This window comes from Rhinoderma darwinii, chromosome 5, assembly GCF_050947455.1.
Source record: "Rhinoderma darwinii isolate aRhiDar2 chromosome 5, aRhiDar2.hap1, whole genome shotgun sequence".
NCBI classification, from domain to species: Eukaryota; Metazoa; Chordata; class Amphibia; order Anura; family Rhinodermatidae; genus Rhinoderma; species Rhinoderma darwinii.
The window spans coordinates 270,642,236-270,661,564 of record NC_134691.1 but is presented as its reverse complement, the minus strand read 5'-3'; the positions used below and the strand labels follow the sequence as shown (position 1 = coordinate 270,661,564).

At 38.4% G+C, this 19,329-nt stretch overlaps 1 protein-coding gene across 1 annotated transcript in view; it reads left to right on the top strand.

The window, feature by feature from the left end:
• The window catches only part of NOD1 (nucleotide binding oligomerization domain containing 1), a 106,996-nt gene that overhangs the window by 75,362 nt on the left and 12,305 nt on the right, over window positions 1-19,329 (top strand). Inside the window, exons 2-8 of the mRNA XM_075827139.1 lie at window positions 752-1,015; window positions 1,921-2,095; window positions 5,190-6,978; window positions 10,146-10,229; window positions 10,659-10,742; window positions 11,503-11,586; window positions 15,667-15,750. Of these exons, the coding sequence (XP_075683254.1) occupies window positions 842-1,015; window positions 1,921-2,095; window positions 5,190-6,978; window positions 10,146-10,229; window positions 10,659-10,742; window positions 11,503-11,586; window positions 15,667-15,750 (2,474 nt within the window). The 5' untranslated portion in view covers window positions 752-841. The remainder of the gene's footprint in view (window positions 1-751; window positions 1,016-1,920; window positions 2,096-5,189; window positions 6,979-10,145; window positions 10,230-10,658; window positions 10,743-11,502; window positions 11,587-15,666; window positions 15,751-19,329) is intronic.

Below are 19,329 nucleotides of genomic sequence, written 5' to 3'. Positions count from 1 at the left end.
AAAAATTGAATAAAATTTAAATTCAGCAGAAAAAATGAAATTTGCAAATTTCATTTCCACTTTGCTTTAATTCCTGTGAAATGCCTGAAGGGTTAAAAAACTTTCTATATGCTGTTTTGAATACTTTGAGGGGTCTAGTTTTTAAAATGGGGTGTTTTATGGGGGTTTCTAATACATAGGCCCCTCAAATCCACTTCAGAACTGAACTGGCACCTTCAAAAAAAGGCTTTTGAAATTTTCTTAAGAATATGAGAAATTGCTGTTTATGTTCTAAGCCGTGTAACGTCCAAGAAAAATAAAATAATGTTCAAAAAACGATGCCAATCTAAAGTAGACATATGGGAAATGTGAACTAGTAACTATTTTGGGTGGTATAACCGTCTGTTTTTCAAGCAGATGCATTTAAATTCTGAAAAATGCTTTTTTTTGTAAATTTTCTCTAAATTTTGCAATTTTTCACAAATAAAGACTGAATATATCGACCAAATTTTACCACGAACATGAAGCCCAAAGTGTCACGAGAAAACAATCTCAGAATCGCTTGGATAGGTTTAAGCATTCCGACGTTATTACCACATAAAGTGAAATATGTCAGATTTGAAAAATGGGCTCTGAGCCTTAAGGCCCAAACTAGGCTGCGTCCTTAAGGGGTTAACGTCTAAAATAGGCTGGTCATTAAGGGGTTAATTTATATGCAGTCATAATAACAGTCTTTTAATTGTTAATGTATTTGTACTTTTGTTTATTTTAGTTAATGGCTGAAATTTTTTCAAGAAGTCTTCATTGAAATCCCTATAGTTATTATATGAATATATAAAAATTGTGATGTCTTACAAGGACAATGGAACAGCAACTCAGACATCAGTCTTATATTCAATTAATTACAACAAGTCGAGAAACATTGGTCAGTCTGATAAGAAACATCAAGTGCTTACTTGAGAATTTAGTCAACCATGGATATTTTTCAACTGAAGATTCAGAAATTGTTCTGCAGTTTCCTACAAGGACAGACCAGGCAAGTCAACTTACTTAAATATTTTAAATGCTTTTATACAGAGATGAGATTGGCACCCTGAATTTATAACAGTTTATTGTTTGGTTTTGAGTTATCGTTAAATGGGAATTCTGCCTAAATTAATTTGACATATAGATGTGTTAGAAGATTATGTAATCAGATAGAATGGGTTTGGTTATCCAAGATTCTCCAAATGGAGTAGTCACAGCACTATGCAGTATACCCAACCCCAGTTAGCATTTGCTCTGAGATTTTTGTCATTGGAAATCCCTAATACAACACTTGCAATAGAGTGCCATTGATTTCAAACAAAATACATGGAGATGGAATTTCCCTCGGAGAATACATTTTGGAGTTAGTAGTCGAATAATTAATAGTTACTTTGACATCGCCTTAACTCTGTCAGGATCGTCTCTAACTGGTTTTTTGCATATTAAAATATATTCGTTAATAGCCTGAAATGAAATAAAAAATAGTCTTTTGAAATATACTCACCTTACTGATGTTCCACCAGCCTACCCTATCCCCCTCCACTTCTAATTAATGCGGGTTGATATCATGTCATCCAGTGACATCACAACAGCAAGCACTGATTGTCCACCCAAGTCATGTGACATGTTATTAGAATGGACCACACGTCATCAAGCTAGATTATCAACGAGAAGGACATTATAGACAGTGAAACATCTTTCATTTTTGAATAGTACGGGCTGCAGTATTTTTCCTAGGAGCTGCATACATTGTATTGTTCATCTGTTTTAGATCAATTAAAACCATAGACATTTGATGTAGTGTATACTGCAATCCAATGCTTTTGTGTAGGCTAGTCCTATAGAAATTAACCACATACTGTAAACGACATGAAATGTAATATTCTAAACTGTCATATGCTTACATTGTTACAGGTTCGTCAGATTCTTGATCTAATACACAGCAAGGGGGAGGAAGTTGCTGAGTGTTTCATATATGTTCTTCACAAAGTGCCTGAAGCCTACTTTGATCTGAACTTTTGGTTAACAGAAATAGATTTTCAACCATCGGAACAAATTAAGAGTTTACATATTACGAACAATGACCCTGGTATGAACTTCCTCTTCCTATACTGCACAATTGAGCCAATTATTATGTAAACCACATTATAATAGTCTTAATTGTTCAATCTAAAGGATTGTACTTCCTGTAATTTACTGTAAATATTGTTTGTGTCACAGTAAAAAAATTTGTATTACCTTCAAAGTGGTAGGGATGCTGTGTGAATTAAATTGTACAAACCCCCCCCCCCCCCACCCGTCCACAAAATAGGAAAAACACCAAGGGGGTGAATACTTTTGCAAGGCTTTGAACATGGAGAGCCATTGATTTAAATCGCCGCATGTAATACTACATTTCCCTTGTAGTGTTTGCTGCAGGACAAATACATAGCTGGATGCATCTTACCCCAACAACATCAGCTGGCCTTGGGAGCCAGATCAGCACATTACCACAGCACCTCTTATACTAAAAGGCCTGTGATGAGACAACCCCTTAATCTCAATATATATATATATATATATATATATATACACATATTTAATATGAAAATCAAAAGAAGTCAACAGGTCGGCGCTACTTGTAGTCCTCACTTATCCCGTAAGCGGGTATGTCTCTGGGGGTTGATATCCAGGTCCTTCGCAATGAATTAGAATATCATCAAAAAGTTAGGTTAATTCAGTAATTTAATTCAAAAAGTGAAACGCATACATTATATAGATTTATTACGCACATAGTGATCAATTTCCAGCATTTTTTTTTATTTTAATGTTGAAGATTATGGCTAACAGTTGATGAAAACCCAAAATTTAGTCTCTCAGAAAATTAGAATATCAGGTAAAAGTTGAAGATTGTAGACTCATGGTGTCACACTCTAATCATCTAATCAACACAAATCACCTGCAAAGGTTTCCTAAGCCTTTAAATGGTCCAACAGTCTGGTTCAGAAGGCAACACTATCATGGGGAAGACTGCTAACTTGCCAGATATCCAAATCAGGACAAAAATATTAAAACTGCTGTCCACATGGGCAATGTTGGTACTTTTTATTACTTCTTATTTAACTCACTGTAAAGGCTGTAAAAAAAAAAAAAAAAAAAGTAAATAGCCAAAATCGCTGTTTCTTTGTTCACAACAACTCAAAAAATGTAATAAAAAATTTATAAAAAGTTGCATGTAAAAGCTACAGCTCATCCCACAAAAAATAAGCCCTCACACCGCTTAGACGAAAATATAAAAAAAGTTATGTCTCTCAGAATGTGGCAAAACAACATATTTTTTTTTAACAAATAGTTTTCTTTGTAAAAGTAGTAAAATATATGAAAAACCTATAGAAATTTGGTATCACCGTAATCGTATTGGGCCGCAGAATAAAGTTTTTACCGCACGATGAAAGCCGTAAAATCGAAACCCCAAAAACTATGGAGGAATCAGTTTTTTTTCTAATTTCAGCCCACAAAGAATTTTTTCAGTTACCCAGTACATTATATGGTACTATAAATGCTACCAATAGAAACTACATCTCATGCCGCAAAAAATAACCACCAAAATAGAAAAAGTTATGGCTCTAGGAAGGCGGGTAGTGAAAAACGTAAATGAAAAAGCAAAAAATGTCTCCGTCCTGAAAAGGTTAAAATAAGAAAGCAGCCCATACTTACCTCTCTCTTCCCAGACGTTCCTGCATTGGGGGCTCCCGTCACCTCTGTTCTCGGTTTGTATACAGAGTGGCTGCAGTGGTGACATCACGTCGACAGTACATCACCGCTGCAGCAGCTCTGTATACAAACAGTGAACAGAGGTGACGGGAGCCCCCATCGCAGGAACGTTTGGGAGGAAAGGTAAGTATAAGTTAATCTTTAGGGTATGTTCACACGCAGTAGCAAAATACGTCTGAAATTACGGAGCTGTTTTCAGGTGAAAACAGCTCCTGAATTTCAGACGTTTTTGCAAGTACTCGCGTTTTTCGTGGCGTCTTTTACGGACGTTATTGGAGCTGTTTTCAATGAAGTCAATAAAAAACGGCTCCAAAAACGTCCCAAGAAGTGTCATGCACTTCTTTGACGTGGGCGTATTTTTACGCGCCATCTTTTGACAGCGACGGGTAAAATTACACTTCATCTGAACAGAACATCGTAAAACCCATTGCAAGCAATGGGCAGATGTTTGCAGACATAATGGAGCCGTCTTTTCAGGCGTAATTCGAGGCGTAAAATGGCTGAATTACGACTGAAAATAGTCCGTGTGAACATACCCTTATTTTAACTTCTCCTCTACTGCTTCAACAGAATTTCTTTTTAACCCCTTTAACGTAATGTGCACAGGGTCTAAAACGGCAACAAATGGCAAATGTGCACTGTGGCGCAACTGAACAATGTGCCCATCTGCCATTTATTAACATTCGTTCAGTGCCACCTTGGTGCCCATTTGCCACTTATTTCCCCTTTAGTGTCCTTATGTTCAGTGCCCCCTTGATGCATATTTGCCATTTACTGCCCCTTTAGCACCCTCTGTCACAGAAGAACAATAAATGGGCAATAAATGGCAAATGGGCACCAAGGTGGCACTGAATCCTCTGCCCATTTGCTATTTTTAGACCCTCATCAGTGCCCCCATACAACAAAAGCCCCACAGTCTGACTGACCTGCTGGGCTTCTTAGTGCACTGCGTCCGCTGATGCTGCTGGAATGGAGCCCTGGGGAAATAGCCATAGCAGGACCGCATGGTAATATAGTCTCCTCCCTGTCTTGCGTCCTGAGTGATGTCATCACGCCTGATCATCACTCAGGACGTAAGACGAGGAGGGGTAGAGGGTGAACGGGGGAGCGGTAGTTGCGGCAGCCAGTAGTGAGGTCAGTGAGTGACACCTGACCCGCTGGCGCCGCGAGCAGTAGCCGCAGAGCGGGAGAAATTCACCCGCTGCCGCCCCCCTTACAGCATGGAGGACAGCGCCCCGTGCGACCGCACGTAGCTAAGGCCGGCCATGGCTATAAGGTCCAGCAGTGGAAAACCCTGAAAAATGAAGCGCATAACTTAGTGATGGATTTTACTCCTTCTTAATTATCTGGCCTTTCTGTGCATTGATAACAATTTGTTTATTGTAAGCATGATTCCTTTTAATAAATAATCCTGTTCTTATTTCTTTCAGTAACTTTATATAGCAAGAAGCTCAAAAAAGAGTTGTGTAGTGATTCCAAATTTGTAATGTCCTACTCTCAAAAAGAGGAGTTGATGCTCCAGGAAACTTATGTTAATGGAGTCATGGAATTGATCAATGACAAAAATGAAACCATGGGACGAGTAAAAGATCTAAGTTCTTTGTTTCATGACACTGGAGTGATCAATGCAGAAGGAGAAACTACTTTTATCTATGGTGATGCTGGCATGGGAAAGACGCTTTTGATCCAAAAAATGCAAAATATGTGGGCTAAAGGAGAATATTACTCTGATATTAAATTTTTGTTCCGATTTCGGTGTCGGACATTTGTTTTTTTTAACGCTAGCACTGAGATATCTCTGAAAGACTTACTCTTCAGGTACAACTGCCATCCAGACCATGACCCAGAAGAAGTTTTTCGATATATTCTGACATTTCCAGAAACTGTAATGTTCACTTTTGATGGCTTTGATGAAATGCATTCCAGTTTTGACCTAAACAGTATTCCAGAAGTTTCCTTACCTACGGACACTGCACACCCTGCAGCTTTGTTCATGAATCTACTGAGTGGAAAATTGTTGAAAGAATCAAGAAAAGTCTTAACAGCAAGAACAAATTGTCAGGTCTCAGGCAAATTTGTTCGTAAGAGAATTATGCTACGTGGTTTTGGGACTGATAACCTAATGGAGTATACAAGTTTGTTCTTCAAGGAACCCAGTGTTCAGATGCGGGTACTAAACCACTTAAAAGCCAACCACAATTTCAGCAGTTTATGTTCCATCCCCTTGTTCTGCTGGATAATATTTAAGTCTTATGAACATTTTCATTCCATGAATGAAAGTCATGAATTTTCCAGCAGTTCTGTAACGCTTACGGATATATTTTTACTCATAATTGAAGTTTACTTGAACTTGTCTACTAGAGGGACCACCAGAAGTCAGGTTGAAACTTATAAAAAGGGCAAGGAGACCTTGTTGGTAATAGGTAAGCTTGCCTATAGTGGAATGGATAATTCCGTCTTTGTTTTTGACCATAAAACCATCACATCTCTAAACATCCCAGAGCAAGATCTCAAGTTGGGTTTCCTCAGAACTGTGAAAAACGACACTGGATGTGGTGAAGATGGGTCTTTTGAATTTTTTCATGTGACCCTTCAGTCATTCTTTACCGCCTTATTTCTTGTAATCGACACTGGAACTGGCACTACAGAGCTACTGAAATATTTCAGCCAATGTGCACACTCCCAACAAGAGGAGCTTCAATCCAACCTTATGACGTGTATTTGTGCAGAGAAGCACAAACGGGGTGATCCTTTTGCAAATAATGATCACTTACAGTTCATAAACCTCTTTCTTTGTGGGCTGCTTTCAAAACCAAAACAAGTTCTCCTAAGACATCTAGTCCCATCTTCAGTCTTGAAATTAAAGAGAAAAGCTCTCAAACAACAGCTTTTCAGAAGTGTGAAATTCCACTTAAAAAACCTGCCCCGGTCATGTTCTATGGGATACAACCAAGTTCATGCATTGACTCACTTCATCTGGATGGCACGATGCATATGTGAGACACAGTGTGAGAAGGTGGGGAAACTTGTTGCCAAAGGAATATGTGCAGATTACATTAAGCTAAGTTTCTGTGGGGCTTCTTCTTCTGATTGTGGTGCCATCTCTTTTCTTCTGAATCAATACCAGAAACAAATTGCTTTGGATTTGGACAATAACAATATAAATGATTATGGAGTGAAAGAGCTTATACCATGCTTCAGAAAACTCACTGTGGTTAGGTAGGAAGCCTTATATTTTTATTGTTTATATTGTGGGTCATAAATTCAGATATTTAACCATACAGTTGGCAGTATATGGCTGTATATATTCCAAATTATTATGCAAATGTTATTTTTCGCTGATTTTCCTAAATAGTCGATGCAAATGACAGTCAGTATAATCTTCAAGCCATCAACCGTTGGAGTATAATGCGAATTTTATTGAACAAATCTCCTAATGATAACAGATTTTTTTTTCAAGGTAAAAAACTCAAAATGCACTGTTTCACATTATTATGCACAACAGAGATCTTTTTTTAAAGGTTGTAAAGAGAACTAAAATGGTTGAATTTGCAGCATCATGAGGTCACATGACTACGCCACCTCCTTGCTGACGTCGCAGCCTTGTTGGGACATGGTGGCCATTCACCAACCATCCACTACTCCATCCATCTGGACCTTCCAGGGTTGCACGGTACTCATCAGTAAAACAACACGGTTTAAAAATTAGTCTTCATGTATTTCTGAGCCCACTGCAACCGTTTCTGCTTGTGAGCATTGTTTAGGTGTGGCCGAATAATAGCTTTATGCACACTTGCAAACCTCTGGAGGATCCTACACCTTGAGGTTCGCGGGACTCCAGAGGCAGCAGCGGCTTCAAATACCTGTTTGCTGCTTTGCAATGGCATTTTAGCAGCTGCTCTCCTAATCCTATTAATTTGTTTGGCAGAAAACTTCCTCATTATGCCTTTATCTGAACGAACCCGTCTGTGCTCTGATTCAGCCACAAATCTTTTCACAGTACGATGATCACGCCTAAGTTTTCTTGAAATATCCAATGTTTTCATACCTTGTCCAAGGTATTGCACTATTTCACGCATTTCGGCAGCAGAGAGATCCTTTTTCTTTCCCATATTGCTTGAAACGTGTGGCCTGCTTAATAATGTGGAACGTCCTCCTTAAGTAGTTTTCCTTTGATTGGGCACACCTGGCAAACTAATTATCACAGGTGTCTGAGATTGATTACAATGATCCAAAGAGCCCTTAGGGTATGTTCACACGTAGTCAACAAAAACGTCTGAAAATCCAGAGCTGTTTTCAAGGGAAAACAGACCCTGCTTTTCAGACGTTTTTTTACCAACTCGCATTTTTCGCGGCGTTTTTTACGTCCGTTTTTGGAGCTGTTTTCATTGGAGTCTATGAGAAAACAGCTCCAAAAACGTCCAAAGAAGTGTCCTGCACTTCTTTTGACGAGGCTGTATTTTTACGCGTCGTCGTTTGACAGCTGTCAAACGACGACTCGTAAATAACAGGTCGTCTGCACAGTACGTCGGCAAACCCATTCAAATGAATGGGCAGATGTTTGCCGACGTATTGTAGCCCTATTTTCAGACGTAAAACAAGGCAAAATACGCCTCGTATACGTCTGAAATTTGGCCGTGTGAACATACCCTAAGACACAATACCATCCATGAGTTTAATTGAAAAACTAATAATTAAATGTTTATGACACTTAAATCCAATGTGCATAATAATTTGGAACACTGTGTATATTATAAAAGGAAAGAGTATCCAGACATATACTGTACAGTACCCACAGGCTTCTAAGGGACAGATGCATGCCAAAAGGGTCTCCTTTAAGCCTTATTCACATCGCGTTTGTGCTATCCGCCGAGCATATACTTTTTTTTATAAAAACGTGGACCATTGAAAACGTATACAAACATGTACCATTTTATGTTTACGTCTGTGTTTTTTATAGCATGTATGTATAGCGTATACTTTTTTTTTTAAGTGAACACTGATAGGAGACCCCCCCCCCCCAAAAAAAAACCAAAACCTGATGGACTTACTGTATGTAAACTGATACAAACATATAGCATTACGTTTGCTTATGTCGTCTATTGAGATCAATGCTAAAAAAAAACACGTTACGTCACGTATAATTTTTTAAGTACAGAATAGCGTAGCAGACTATGCTTTTCAGTACTTTCCCAAAGTAAACCATGACAAACATAGACTAAACAAGTGCTATTTTGGTCTATGTTTGACCCATTATAGTCTATGCATACATTTTTTTAGATTTTAAAAATGTATACGCTCGTCGGCTAGCACAATCGCAATGTGAATGGGGCCTAAGGCAGATGTTTTGTAGCTTTATGTCTGGATACTTTTTTTTTTTTTAATACAAGAAATCATAAAAATAGTATATGTTAAAGTTGTTTTTTTTGGGTTTCTTTTTATATGGCAGACATATCCATATATACTGGCATATGTTCACGCAGTATATATTTGAATCAGACACTTCCCCTTATAAGCTTACATTTACGTTCTTATTTTTGCATTATTCCAAGCCTAAACTGTTGCTGGATATAAAGTGCATTAGAAAAACTGGCAATATGTTTTGATTTGGAGATTGAGAGCAAATAAATTCACCCACAACTTATTCTAAATTTCCTGTTCTTCTAATAACTAGTCTATTTTGTGTGACTCTTGTGAATGCTGAAAATTTAGTGTTGGCTCCCCCTTACTAGAATTGGGGTCTGTTCACATCACATTTGTAATGTGTGTTCTCATATTCGCCAGGAGCACTTCCCGAAGCAAATCACTTTGTACCCAGAAAATAGCCAAATGTATGTCAAAATAATTAGGAATTAGTTCAGCGGCACACTTCAAACATGCACGCTGATCTTATGCGATGCGAACAGAGCCTAAAGCTGACCATACAAATGCTTGTTAGGACGACAAGTATTTTACCCGACTTCACCACAAACATGCAAGCTCGGCTCAGTGTGCAGGAGATAAGCCGCTGTCAGAGGTGTATAGGAAGCGTCTTATTCCTCTCTCCCAGTTGAAATAAACATGCACGGTCGGCTTAGGGTGCATAATTATTTAAACTGGGAGAGAGGAATAAGCCGCTGCTATACACCTCGGGCAGCGCCTTATCTACTGCGGTAACAAAGTGTCAAACTGCTCCCATACACGTAGATCATCGGCTGATCCTGGTTAGGCCTATGGTATTTTAATTAGTATATACATTTATTACCAAAGGAGATACATTTGATAATACATAATCTAACCATCAAAAATTCCCCTCGAAAGTTATATTCTGTGTCAATTTGTTTGCACGACATCAATATTTTGAAAAGAAAATTATTAAATTTTTTTTCATTTTACTTGGATTACAGATTAAGTGTGAATCAGGTCACAGATAAAGGTGTCAAAGTTTTGGCTGAGGAGCTAACCAAGCATAAGGTCATCATATATCTTGGGCAAGTATACTTTCAAGCTTTATTTTTCATATGCAAGTCTTGCAACATGGCATTGCGACATAGTTTTCAAAAATAAAGCATGTACATATATATCAGTATTAATTTCAAACACAATTCAATATGTTGGTATAAGTTTTACCCTTCTAGTAGAAGATACCGTGTTTAGGTCTAGAACAAATCAGTTCAGGAATAGATTCTTTCCGACAGCAGCACAACTAATAATAAAAAGTGGAGAGCGAAATAGGATGGGAGGATTTTTATGAGTTACTATGAATAAATTATTTGTATGTAGTGAGGGTGGATTTTATGTAATGGTGATAAATACTATATTATCAAATACGTGTTTTTACATATATACAGTATATATATATATTTATTTTATTCACAAGCCTAAAAATGGAAAATAATTTTTTTTTGTGTATTTTCTAGTTTGTACAAAAATTTAATAACAGACTTTGGAGCCAGGCATGTGGCACGAATCATTCTAGAATGTCCCCTACTAAAGCACTTGAAGTACGTACACAGAACATTTCTACTTATGTCTTTCCTTTTATACATATATATATATATATATATATATATATATATATATATATATATTTGTATCTGGGCACAACAGAGGCCATGTTTCACTTTACTTTTAGATATGCTCAAACATTTTGCCATTTATTTTTTTATAAGGACAGAGCCGGATCACTGCTGGGGACACTACTTTTTTTTAGGTATTGGTCACATCCCTTTTTTTTTTTTTTGGGGGGGGGGACATCTGTCTTAAATGTATGTCTAATTTCTCCTATTCATGTCATCATTATGTCTTAAGTAGTATATGATATCACTGACCTGGCTGTTACACTCAATCACAGTGCAGACAAACACAGGTGGTGTTGGTGGGGGTAGCACAATGACTTTAAAAGAGGAGAGGGGCTGAGCCGAGGATAAACTCTTGGTGCTCACTGTGGGCAGTGGCACATTGTAAATATACTGTTTTAGTTGATAGCCTTCAGTTGCTGAATGATTTTTAAATGGGGTATGATGGATAGCCCCTTAGTGTAGGCCCTAGGGAAATTTACCCATTTTCCCTCCCTATAATCCAGCCTTAAAAAGAGCATTAAAAATGTTGCCATACCGATTCCTGGATATCTATGCTTCCCAGAAAGGTTTACGATTTTATGAAAATATGTGCATGGTCAATAAAAATTTATTTTAAGAAAATATTTTTGCTGTGTGCAGGAATTTGTGTAATCATTATTGTTATAATTTACTGTTTGTATAGGTTGGGATGCAATCAGTTCACTGCTGTAGGCGGAAGACATATTGCACAAGCTTTACAAAGGAGCACCAGCATTTGTGATGTGGGGTAAATAGAACCTTAACTTAAATTAAAAAATCATTTGATAAAGAAATACTTTTGAAAAATATGTGCCCTTTTTAGCTTTATAACATAAAGCTCACCCCACTTTCCAGGTGACGTTTCAGAATAATGCATTTTTTTTTAGCAGTTTTTCCCTCTGCAGGCTCTATCTCTAGTTCTCCCAGAGCTAGAGGGTGGAACCTAATTGCTATTATTATTACAGTTACTTATATAGCACCAACATATTACACAGAGGTCCTCTTTTTTTACTGTCCCCATTGGGGCTCACAATCTAAATTCCCTATTGGTATGTATTTGGGGTGTGGGAGGAAACCCACACCAACACAGGAAGAACATACAAACTCCATGCAGATGTTGTCCTTGGTTGGATTTTAACCCAGGATCCCAGTGCCGCAAGGCAATAGTGCTAACCACTGAGCCACCGTGCTGCTATCATGTCTTCTAGACTGCACACATAGAGTAGAGATTTTGATCTCCATTCTCTTTGCAGCACACCCTCAGAAGCAGCAACAACATGGAGGACGTTATATAGCAGTAATGAGCAGTGTACCTGTGAATCCAACACTGGGGTGACATATGACTCTTACTAGGAGCTGCAGCTGCGTCTGTGTGTCTCTCTGCCTCTCTCTCTTTAGTTCTACTCCTGCTTCCTACTCCCCCTACATACATCTTTCCTGTGTAAAGTTTTTAAGCGAGGTGGTTTAAGGTGAAAATGACAACTTTACATTCACATTGCTAATACAAACAATATATAATACATGGAAAATAGTTATTATTATTCCTTTGGACTTATCATTACTGATTAAGGAAAACTTGTTTACAAATTCTGTACCACTGATTTTCTGTCATTGATTTCTACTGATAGTTACTACAAAGAAATATGGCGGCTTTATAAAATTCTGCTGCTCCTCAGAGTTGGGAGTCAATGGGGTCCTAGTTTATGGTCCTCCACCAATATTTTTTTTTAATATGCCTGATGCATTAGGGTTAAAATACTCTTTAAAAGCCTGAGAAAGGTTAGGAGTTTATGGCATACTGTTTACACATTGAACCTAATAATAACACAGTACGCAGTAAACTCCCTCTAGGGGCATCTGAATGCAGCCATAGTTTTATCATTTAATTCTTTGTCTAAACTGGGGATTTTGATCTGTACCAGGAAAATGGACCACTATAAAGATATATTATGAAATTAACCAGCACTAAATTTTAGACCTAAAAACAACCTTGTGTAAAAAGATGGATACTCACTTTAAGCATTAAAGCATCACTATTGTTTCAGGTGACTTTTTATAATGTGCGTACATAAGGAGTAACTAGTATGTGAGTTTTTCACGTTTTCCCCATTGCAGACTCCATTTCTAATTGTCAATTTTCCTTGAGCTCAGCTACAGGGATGTCAGAGACTCGCTTCTATGATGTCTCCCATACACAGCCCAAAGAGAAGAAGAGACCCTGCTCCCCTATCTCCCTCTCTCACATCTATGGGCAGCAGCTGTAAGCTTGTCTCTCATTGAGGCTGAGAATAAGTCTTCTCACTGTATGGATTTTATCAGTGAATTCAGAGTTAAAGAGGCTCTGTCACCAGATTTTGCAACCCCTATCTGCTATTGCAGCAGATAGGCGCTGCAATGTAGATTACAGTAACGTTTTTATTTTTAAAAAACGAGCATTTTTGGCCAAGTTATGACCATTTTTGTAGTTATGCAAATGAGGCTTGCAAAAGTCCAAGTGGGTGTGTTTAAAAGTAAAAGTCCAAGTGGGCGTGTATTATGTGCGTACATCGGGGCGTTTTTAATACTTTTACTAGCTGGGCGTTCTGATGAGAAGTATCATCCACTTCTCTTCAGAACGCCCAGCTTCTAGCAGTGCAGATCTGTGACGTCACTCACAGGTCCTGCATCGTGTCAGACGAGCGAGGACTCATCGGCACCAGAGGCTACAGTTGATTCTGCAGCAGCATCAGCGTTTGCAGGTAAGTAGCTACATCGACTTACCTTATAACGCCGATGCTGCTGCAGAATCAACTGAAGCCTCTGGTGCCGATGTGTCCTCGCTCGTCTGACACGATGCAGGACCTGTGAGTGACGTCACAGCGTGATCTGGCAGAAGCTGGGCGTTCTGAAGAGAAGTGGATGATACTTCTCATCAGAACGCCCAGCTAGTAAAAGTATTAAAAACGCCCCGATGTACGCACATAATACACGCCCACTTGGACTTTTACTTTTAAACACACCCACTTGGACTTTTGCAAGCCTCATTTGCATAACTACAAAAATGGTCATAACTTGGCCAAAAATGCTCGTTTTTTAAAAATAAAAACGTTACTGTAATCTACATTGCAGTGCCTATCTGCTGCAATAGCAGATAGGGGTTGCAAAATCTGGTGACAGAGCCTCTTTAAGGCCCTTTTACATGGGCCGAAGAGTGGAGGCGAACAAGCGCTCATAAGAACGCTTGTTTCCGATTATCTCCCTGTCAGAATGGGATGTGTTGCTAACAATGTGCAAACTGTATGAGGATGAATAATCGTGTTAACAATCCTTCATTCCCATCTAGCCACAGTCAACGAGCGGCCGATCAGCATTTCATTATCTACAGATGAAATTATTGGCATTTTATTATATATTCTATAGTACAACAATATCAATCACATATTAACTGATTAACAACAGAGAATGTTACACATCATGCTGATCGCACAGGCTAGCAGGAGCTGGTCAACGGCTGTAGTATACTGCCACAGCATCACTCTACCAGAGGAGATCAGAGAAACCTCTGATCTCCGCCTTTAACCCCTAGAATGCCGCAATCAAAGCTGATCGCGGCATTCAAAGAGAAAGAGCGAGAGGGGACCGAGGAACAAACCCTCTATGGGCAGACTACCCAGGGCCCATTGAAGTACCCCAGGGCTGTCTGACCATATTTCCTGTTATTAGGACATACTTACGTATCCCTAACACTAGCTATTGTACTGGAAAATAGATATATGCCAGTACATTATAGTTCGAAAAAATTAAAATGAAAAATCCCGCTGTGGAGTAAAAAAAAAAAAAGTTATGTTAAATGAAAAAAAGTCTGTCAAAAAATACACATAAATGCACATTTTTTACAATAAAGAAACCTTATTAAATATAAGTCCCAAAACATAAATTAATACACACATATTTGGTATCGTCATGGCAATAACAACCTGCACAACAAATGTATAGCATCATTAATAATGATCGGTGTATGCTGTAGAAAAAAATAATAAATAAGAACTACAGCAGAACTGCTTTTTTTTCTGCATTTTTGCCAAAATAAAAAAATTATATAAATTAAACCATAATGTAAATGTACAAAAAAAAAATGGCACCTACATAAAGTACAACTCTTCCCATAAAAAACAAAGGTACATTAAACAAAAAAGCTATGAGCGCCGGGTTGCAAAGAGGAAAAAAATCAAGAAATTGTTCTGGTTCTCAAGGCCAAAATTGGCCATGTCCTTGAGGGGCTATTGCAGAAATTATTTTTCCAACATGGTCATCCCATGCCTCATACGTAGCTAAACGTTTGACAAACTTCTGACATGTCATAGTGACATGTCAGAAGTTTGGATTGGTGGGGTCCGAGACCCCTACCAATCGCTAGAACGAAGCAACTGAAGCGCTCTGTTGAGCGCTCAGCCACTTTGTGTCTGTTCGGCTTTTTCCGGAAAGCCGATGTATCGGCGCACGGGCTCATAGACTTTCTATTGAGTACGTACACCGATACATTTATTTCCGGAAAAAGCCGAACAGACACGAAGCAGCTGAGCACTCACACAAGCGCTTCAAGCTGCTTCGTTCTAGCAATGGGTGGGGGGGTCTCAGTGCTCGAACCCCCACCAATCCAAACTTCTGACATGTCACTATGACATGTCAGAAGTTTGTCAAATATTAGCTACACTTTAAATTGTTAGTGGGTTCTGTTTAAATCAGAAGGATGCGCCAACAATTATCTAACATGTATGGCTAGCATTCTTCCTCTGCACTATTGTTTTTCAATATCACAAAATAAAGCATTGAATGTATCTATTTGCAGAATGTGGGGGAATCGCATTGGTGATGAAGGGGCCCAGGCATTTGCGGAAGCAATAAAGAATCATCCCTGCCTGAAAGATCTAAGGTTTGTTATGTCAGGATTGTAAGGTTTGTCAGGTAACAGAATGATAATGTTGTCATCACATATTTTTTTATATATATATATATATATATATATATATATATATATAGGATCACCTATGGAAATCAGATTCCTCTCCGCTTTCCTGCAGCTTGTCAGCACAGCAGAGCAGGGATCTTTTACAATAACCTGTGTCTGCTGTACCAAAAGTATATAACAAGAGTATATTAGTAAACAAAATTATATTAGAAAATGCGGAAAGGGCAAACTAAAAGAGAACACAGCGTCAATAATGATTTAGGTTGTGCTATTGTGTAGGCACATCACTATTTCGGGTGCAGTTAGTGTATAAAGCTGCTGCCAATGTTCAGGTTCTAGATTCAAGGTGCCATCTAGGGTGAGGGTACAGAAGTAATGGTTACTGAGGTCCAATGACTTGGGCTCCAGAATTGTCAAAAATGAACATTCAGTTGGCTCACACTTAAAAGGATCAAACCGATATCAGATGATCAGACTGTGGTTTTATTAAAATAACAATAGAAGTCTTGACAAACAGCAAATCATCTCAGGTGCATTGGACCCCTATGTTAAGACAATCATTTCCTTGACAAAGAAGTCCTATGCATCTCAAAACGGCTTGATGATTGTAGAGGTTTTTACTGTTATACCCTTATATTTTCTGAATGTAAACACCTGGTGCATTTTAAATATGCTACCCAGCACATTATCCCACTGGTGCCTTCATGCATGCAATTTTGCATCAAATGGTAACATTTTATAAAAAAAAAAAAAAAAAATGCATACAAATTCTTCTCTGCCCTTTAGTAGAAAAAAAAAAGACCCCCTTTATTTGTCAAGTCAGAATTTACATATCCACTATGATTGGTAAAGGGGTGATAAAATGAAAAAAAGTTCATATATCACAGACCCGCAGTCACAGGAATACTGTACATGGGAAGAGATAACAGTAATAGGCTGTATTTTATTCCCCTACCTGTCACAGAACCAAAAAGTAAACTTTTCCTCCTCCTCCCCAACTTCCAACGAGTGCTGTCCTGAAAAATATTGCTGCAAAGCTTATATTATAGTCACGGCAATCGTTGAAAGTAATGACGTATAACATGTTCTTGTCAGTGAAAGGTTAAAAGGGGCATTCTTGCTACACTGTCACTCTTGATAATCCTGTAATGTACTTACTATTTGTAAAGTGCTGCTTTTCCCCGCTCATCACGTAACTTCTGATGTCACATTTTCAGCCTCCTCTGATGACATGCTAAATACTTGTCACATGGTCTAGGAGCAGGTAGTCCTAGCCGGGTACTGAAAATGAGGGCTGGGGGGGGGGGGACACAACTTATTTTACCATGGTTGGTGGGATGTAAATTGGAATTGCTGGACGTAGCAGGATATTGGCGGTGACTAGCATGGAATAGACGCATGAACTAGTGGGAGGAGCCTAATGCACGCTCCTTAGAGCGTGCAAGGCATGCATGGAAGTGTATTCTCAGCAGCACGCTGAGTAAACAAAGACGATCGATAAATAGGTGTTTTTTTGTGATGAATAGTTGTCAGCAGGTTAGCTACATATGGGGAAATGGATCTAACATGTTTTTTTGGGTTGGATCTGGGAAAACCCCTTTAACCCCTTCCCTCTTTAGCCACTTTTGACCTTCCTGACAGGGCCTCATTTTTCAAATCTGACATGTTTCACTTTATATGGTAATAACTTCGGAATGCTTTAACCTATCCAAGCTATTCTGAGATTATTTTCTTGTGACACATTGGACTTTATGTTACTGGCAAAATATGCTCGATACATTCAGTATTTAAATGTGAAAAACACCAAAATGTAGCGAAAAATTGCAAAAATTAGCATTTTTCTAAATTTAAATGTATCTGCTTGTAAAACAGATAGTAATACCACGCAAAATAGTCGCTAATTAACATCCCCCATATGTCTACTTCAGATTGACATCATTTTTTGAACATCCTTTTATTTTTCTATGACGTTACAAGGCTTACCACTTTAGCAGCAATTTCTCACATTTTCATGAAAATTTCAAAAGGCTATTTTTACAGGGGCCAGTTCAGTTGTGAAGTGGCTTTTAGGGCCTTATATATATTAGAAACCTCCAAAAAGTCACCCCATTTTAAAAACTTCACCCCTCAAAGTATTCAAAACAGCATTTAGAAAGTTTCTTCACCCTTTAGACGTTTCACAGGAATTAAACCAAAGTTGAGGTGAAATTGACAAATTAAATTTTTTATTGTTGCAGAAATTCATTTTTAATCCATTTTTTTTGTAACACAAAGTTTTATCAGAGAAACACAACTCAATATTTATTGCCCAGGTTCTGCCGTTTTAGGAAATATCCCACATGTGGCACTAGGGTGCTAACGGACTGAAGCACAGGCCTCAGAAGCAAAGGAACACCTAGATGATTTTGGGCCTCCTTTTTATTAGAATATATTTTAGGCACCATGTCGGGTTTGAAGGGCTCTTGCGGTGCCAAAACAGTGGAAATCCCTCAAAAGTGACCCCATTAGGGAAACTACACACCTTAAGGAAATGATCTAGGGGTATAGTGAGCATTTTGACCCTACAGGTTTATTGCAGAAATTATTGGAAGTAGGCCGTGAAAATGGAAATCTACATTCTTTCAAAGAAAATGTAGGTTTAGCTAATTTTTTCTCATTTCCACAAGGACTAAAGGAGAAAAAGGACTGCAAAATCCGTAAAGCAATTTCCCCCGAGTAAAACAGTACCCCATATGTGGTAGTAAATGGCTTTTTGGACACACGGCAGGGCTTAGGAGGAAAAGAGCGCCATTTGGAGCTCAAATTTAGCAGGAATGGTTTGCGGAGGCCATGTCACATTTGCAGAGCCCCTGAAGGGACAAAACAATGAAAACACCTAAAAAGTGACTCCATTTAGGAAACTACACTCCTTGAGGAATTCATCTATGGGTGTAGTGAACATTTTGACCCCACAGCTGTTTCATAGATTTTATTTGAATTGGGCAGTGAAAATAAAAATTACATTTTTATTCCAATAAGACGTAGCTTTAGCGCAAAATTTTTATTTTTCTCAAAAAATAAAGCAGAAAAAGAACCCCAACATTTGTTAAGCAATTTTTCCCGAGTACGGCAATACCCCACATGTGGTCATAAACTGCTGTTTGGGCACATGGCAGGGCTCAGAAGGGAATGAGCACCATTTGGCTTTCGGAGTACAGATTTTGCTGGATTGGTTTCTGGTCTCTATGTAGCATTTGCAAAACCCCTGTGGGACCAAAACAGTGGAAACCCCCCACAACTGGCCCCATTTTAGAAACTACACACATTGAGGAAATTATCTAGGGGTATAGTTAGCATTTTGACGCTGCATGTTTTTTGCAGAAATTATTGGAAGTAGGCCGTGAAAATGAAAATCTACATTCTTTCAAAGAAAATGTAGGTTTAGCTAATTTTTTCTCAATTCCACAAGGACTAAAGGAGAAAAAGCACTGCAAAATCCGTAAAGCAATTTCTCCCGAGTAAAACAGTACCTCACATGTGGTAATAAACGGCTGTTTGGACACA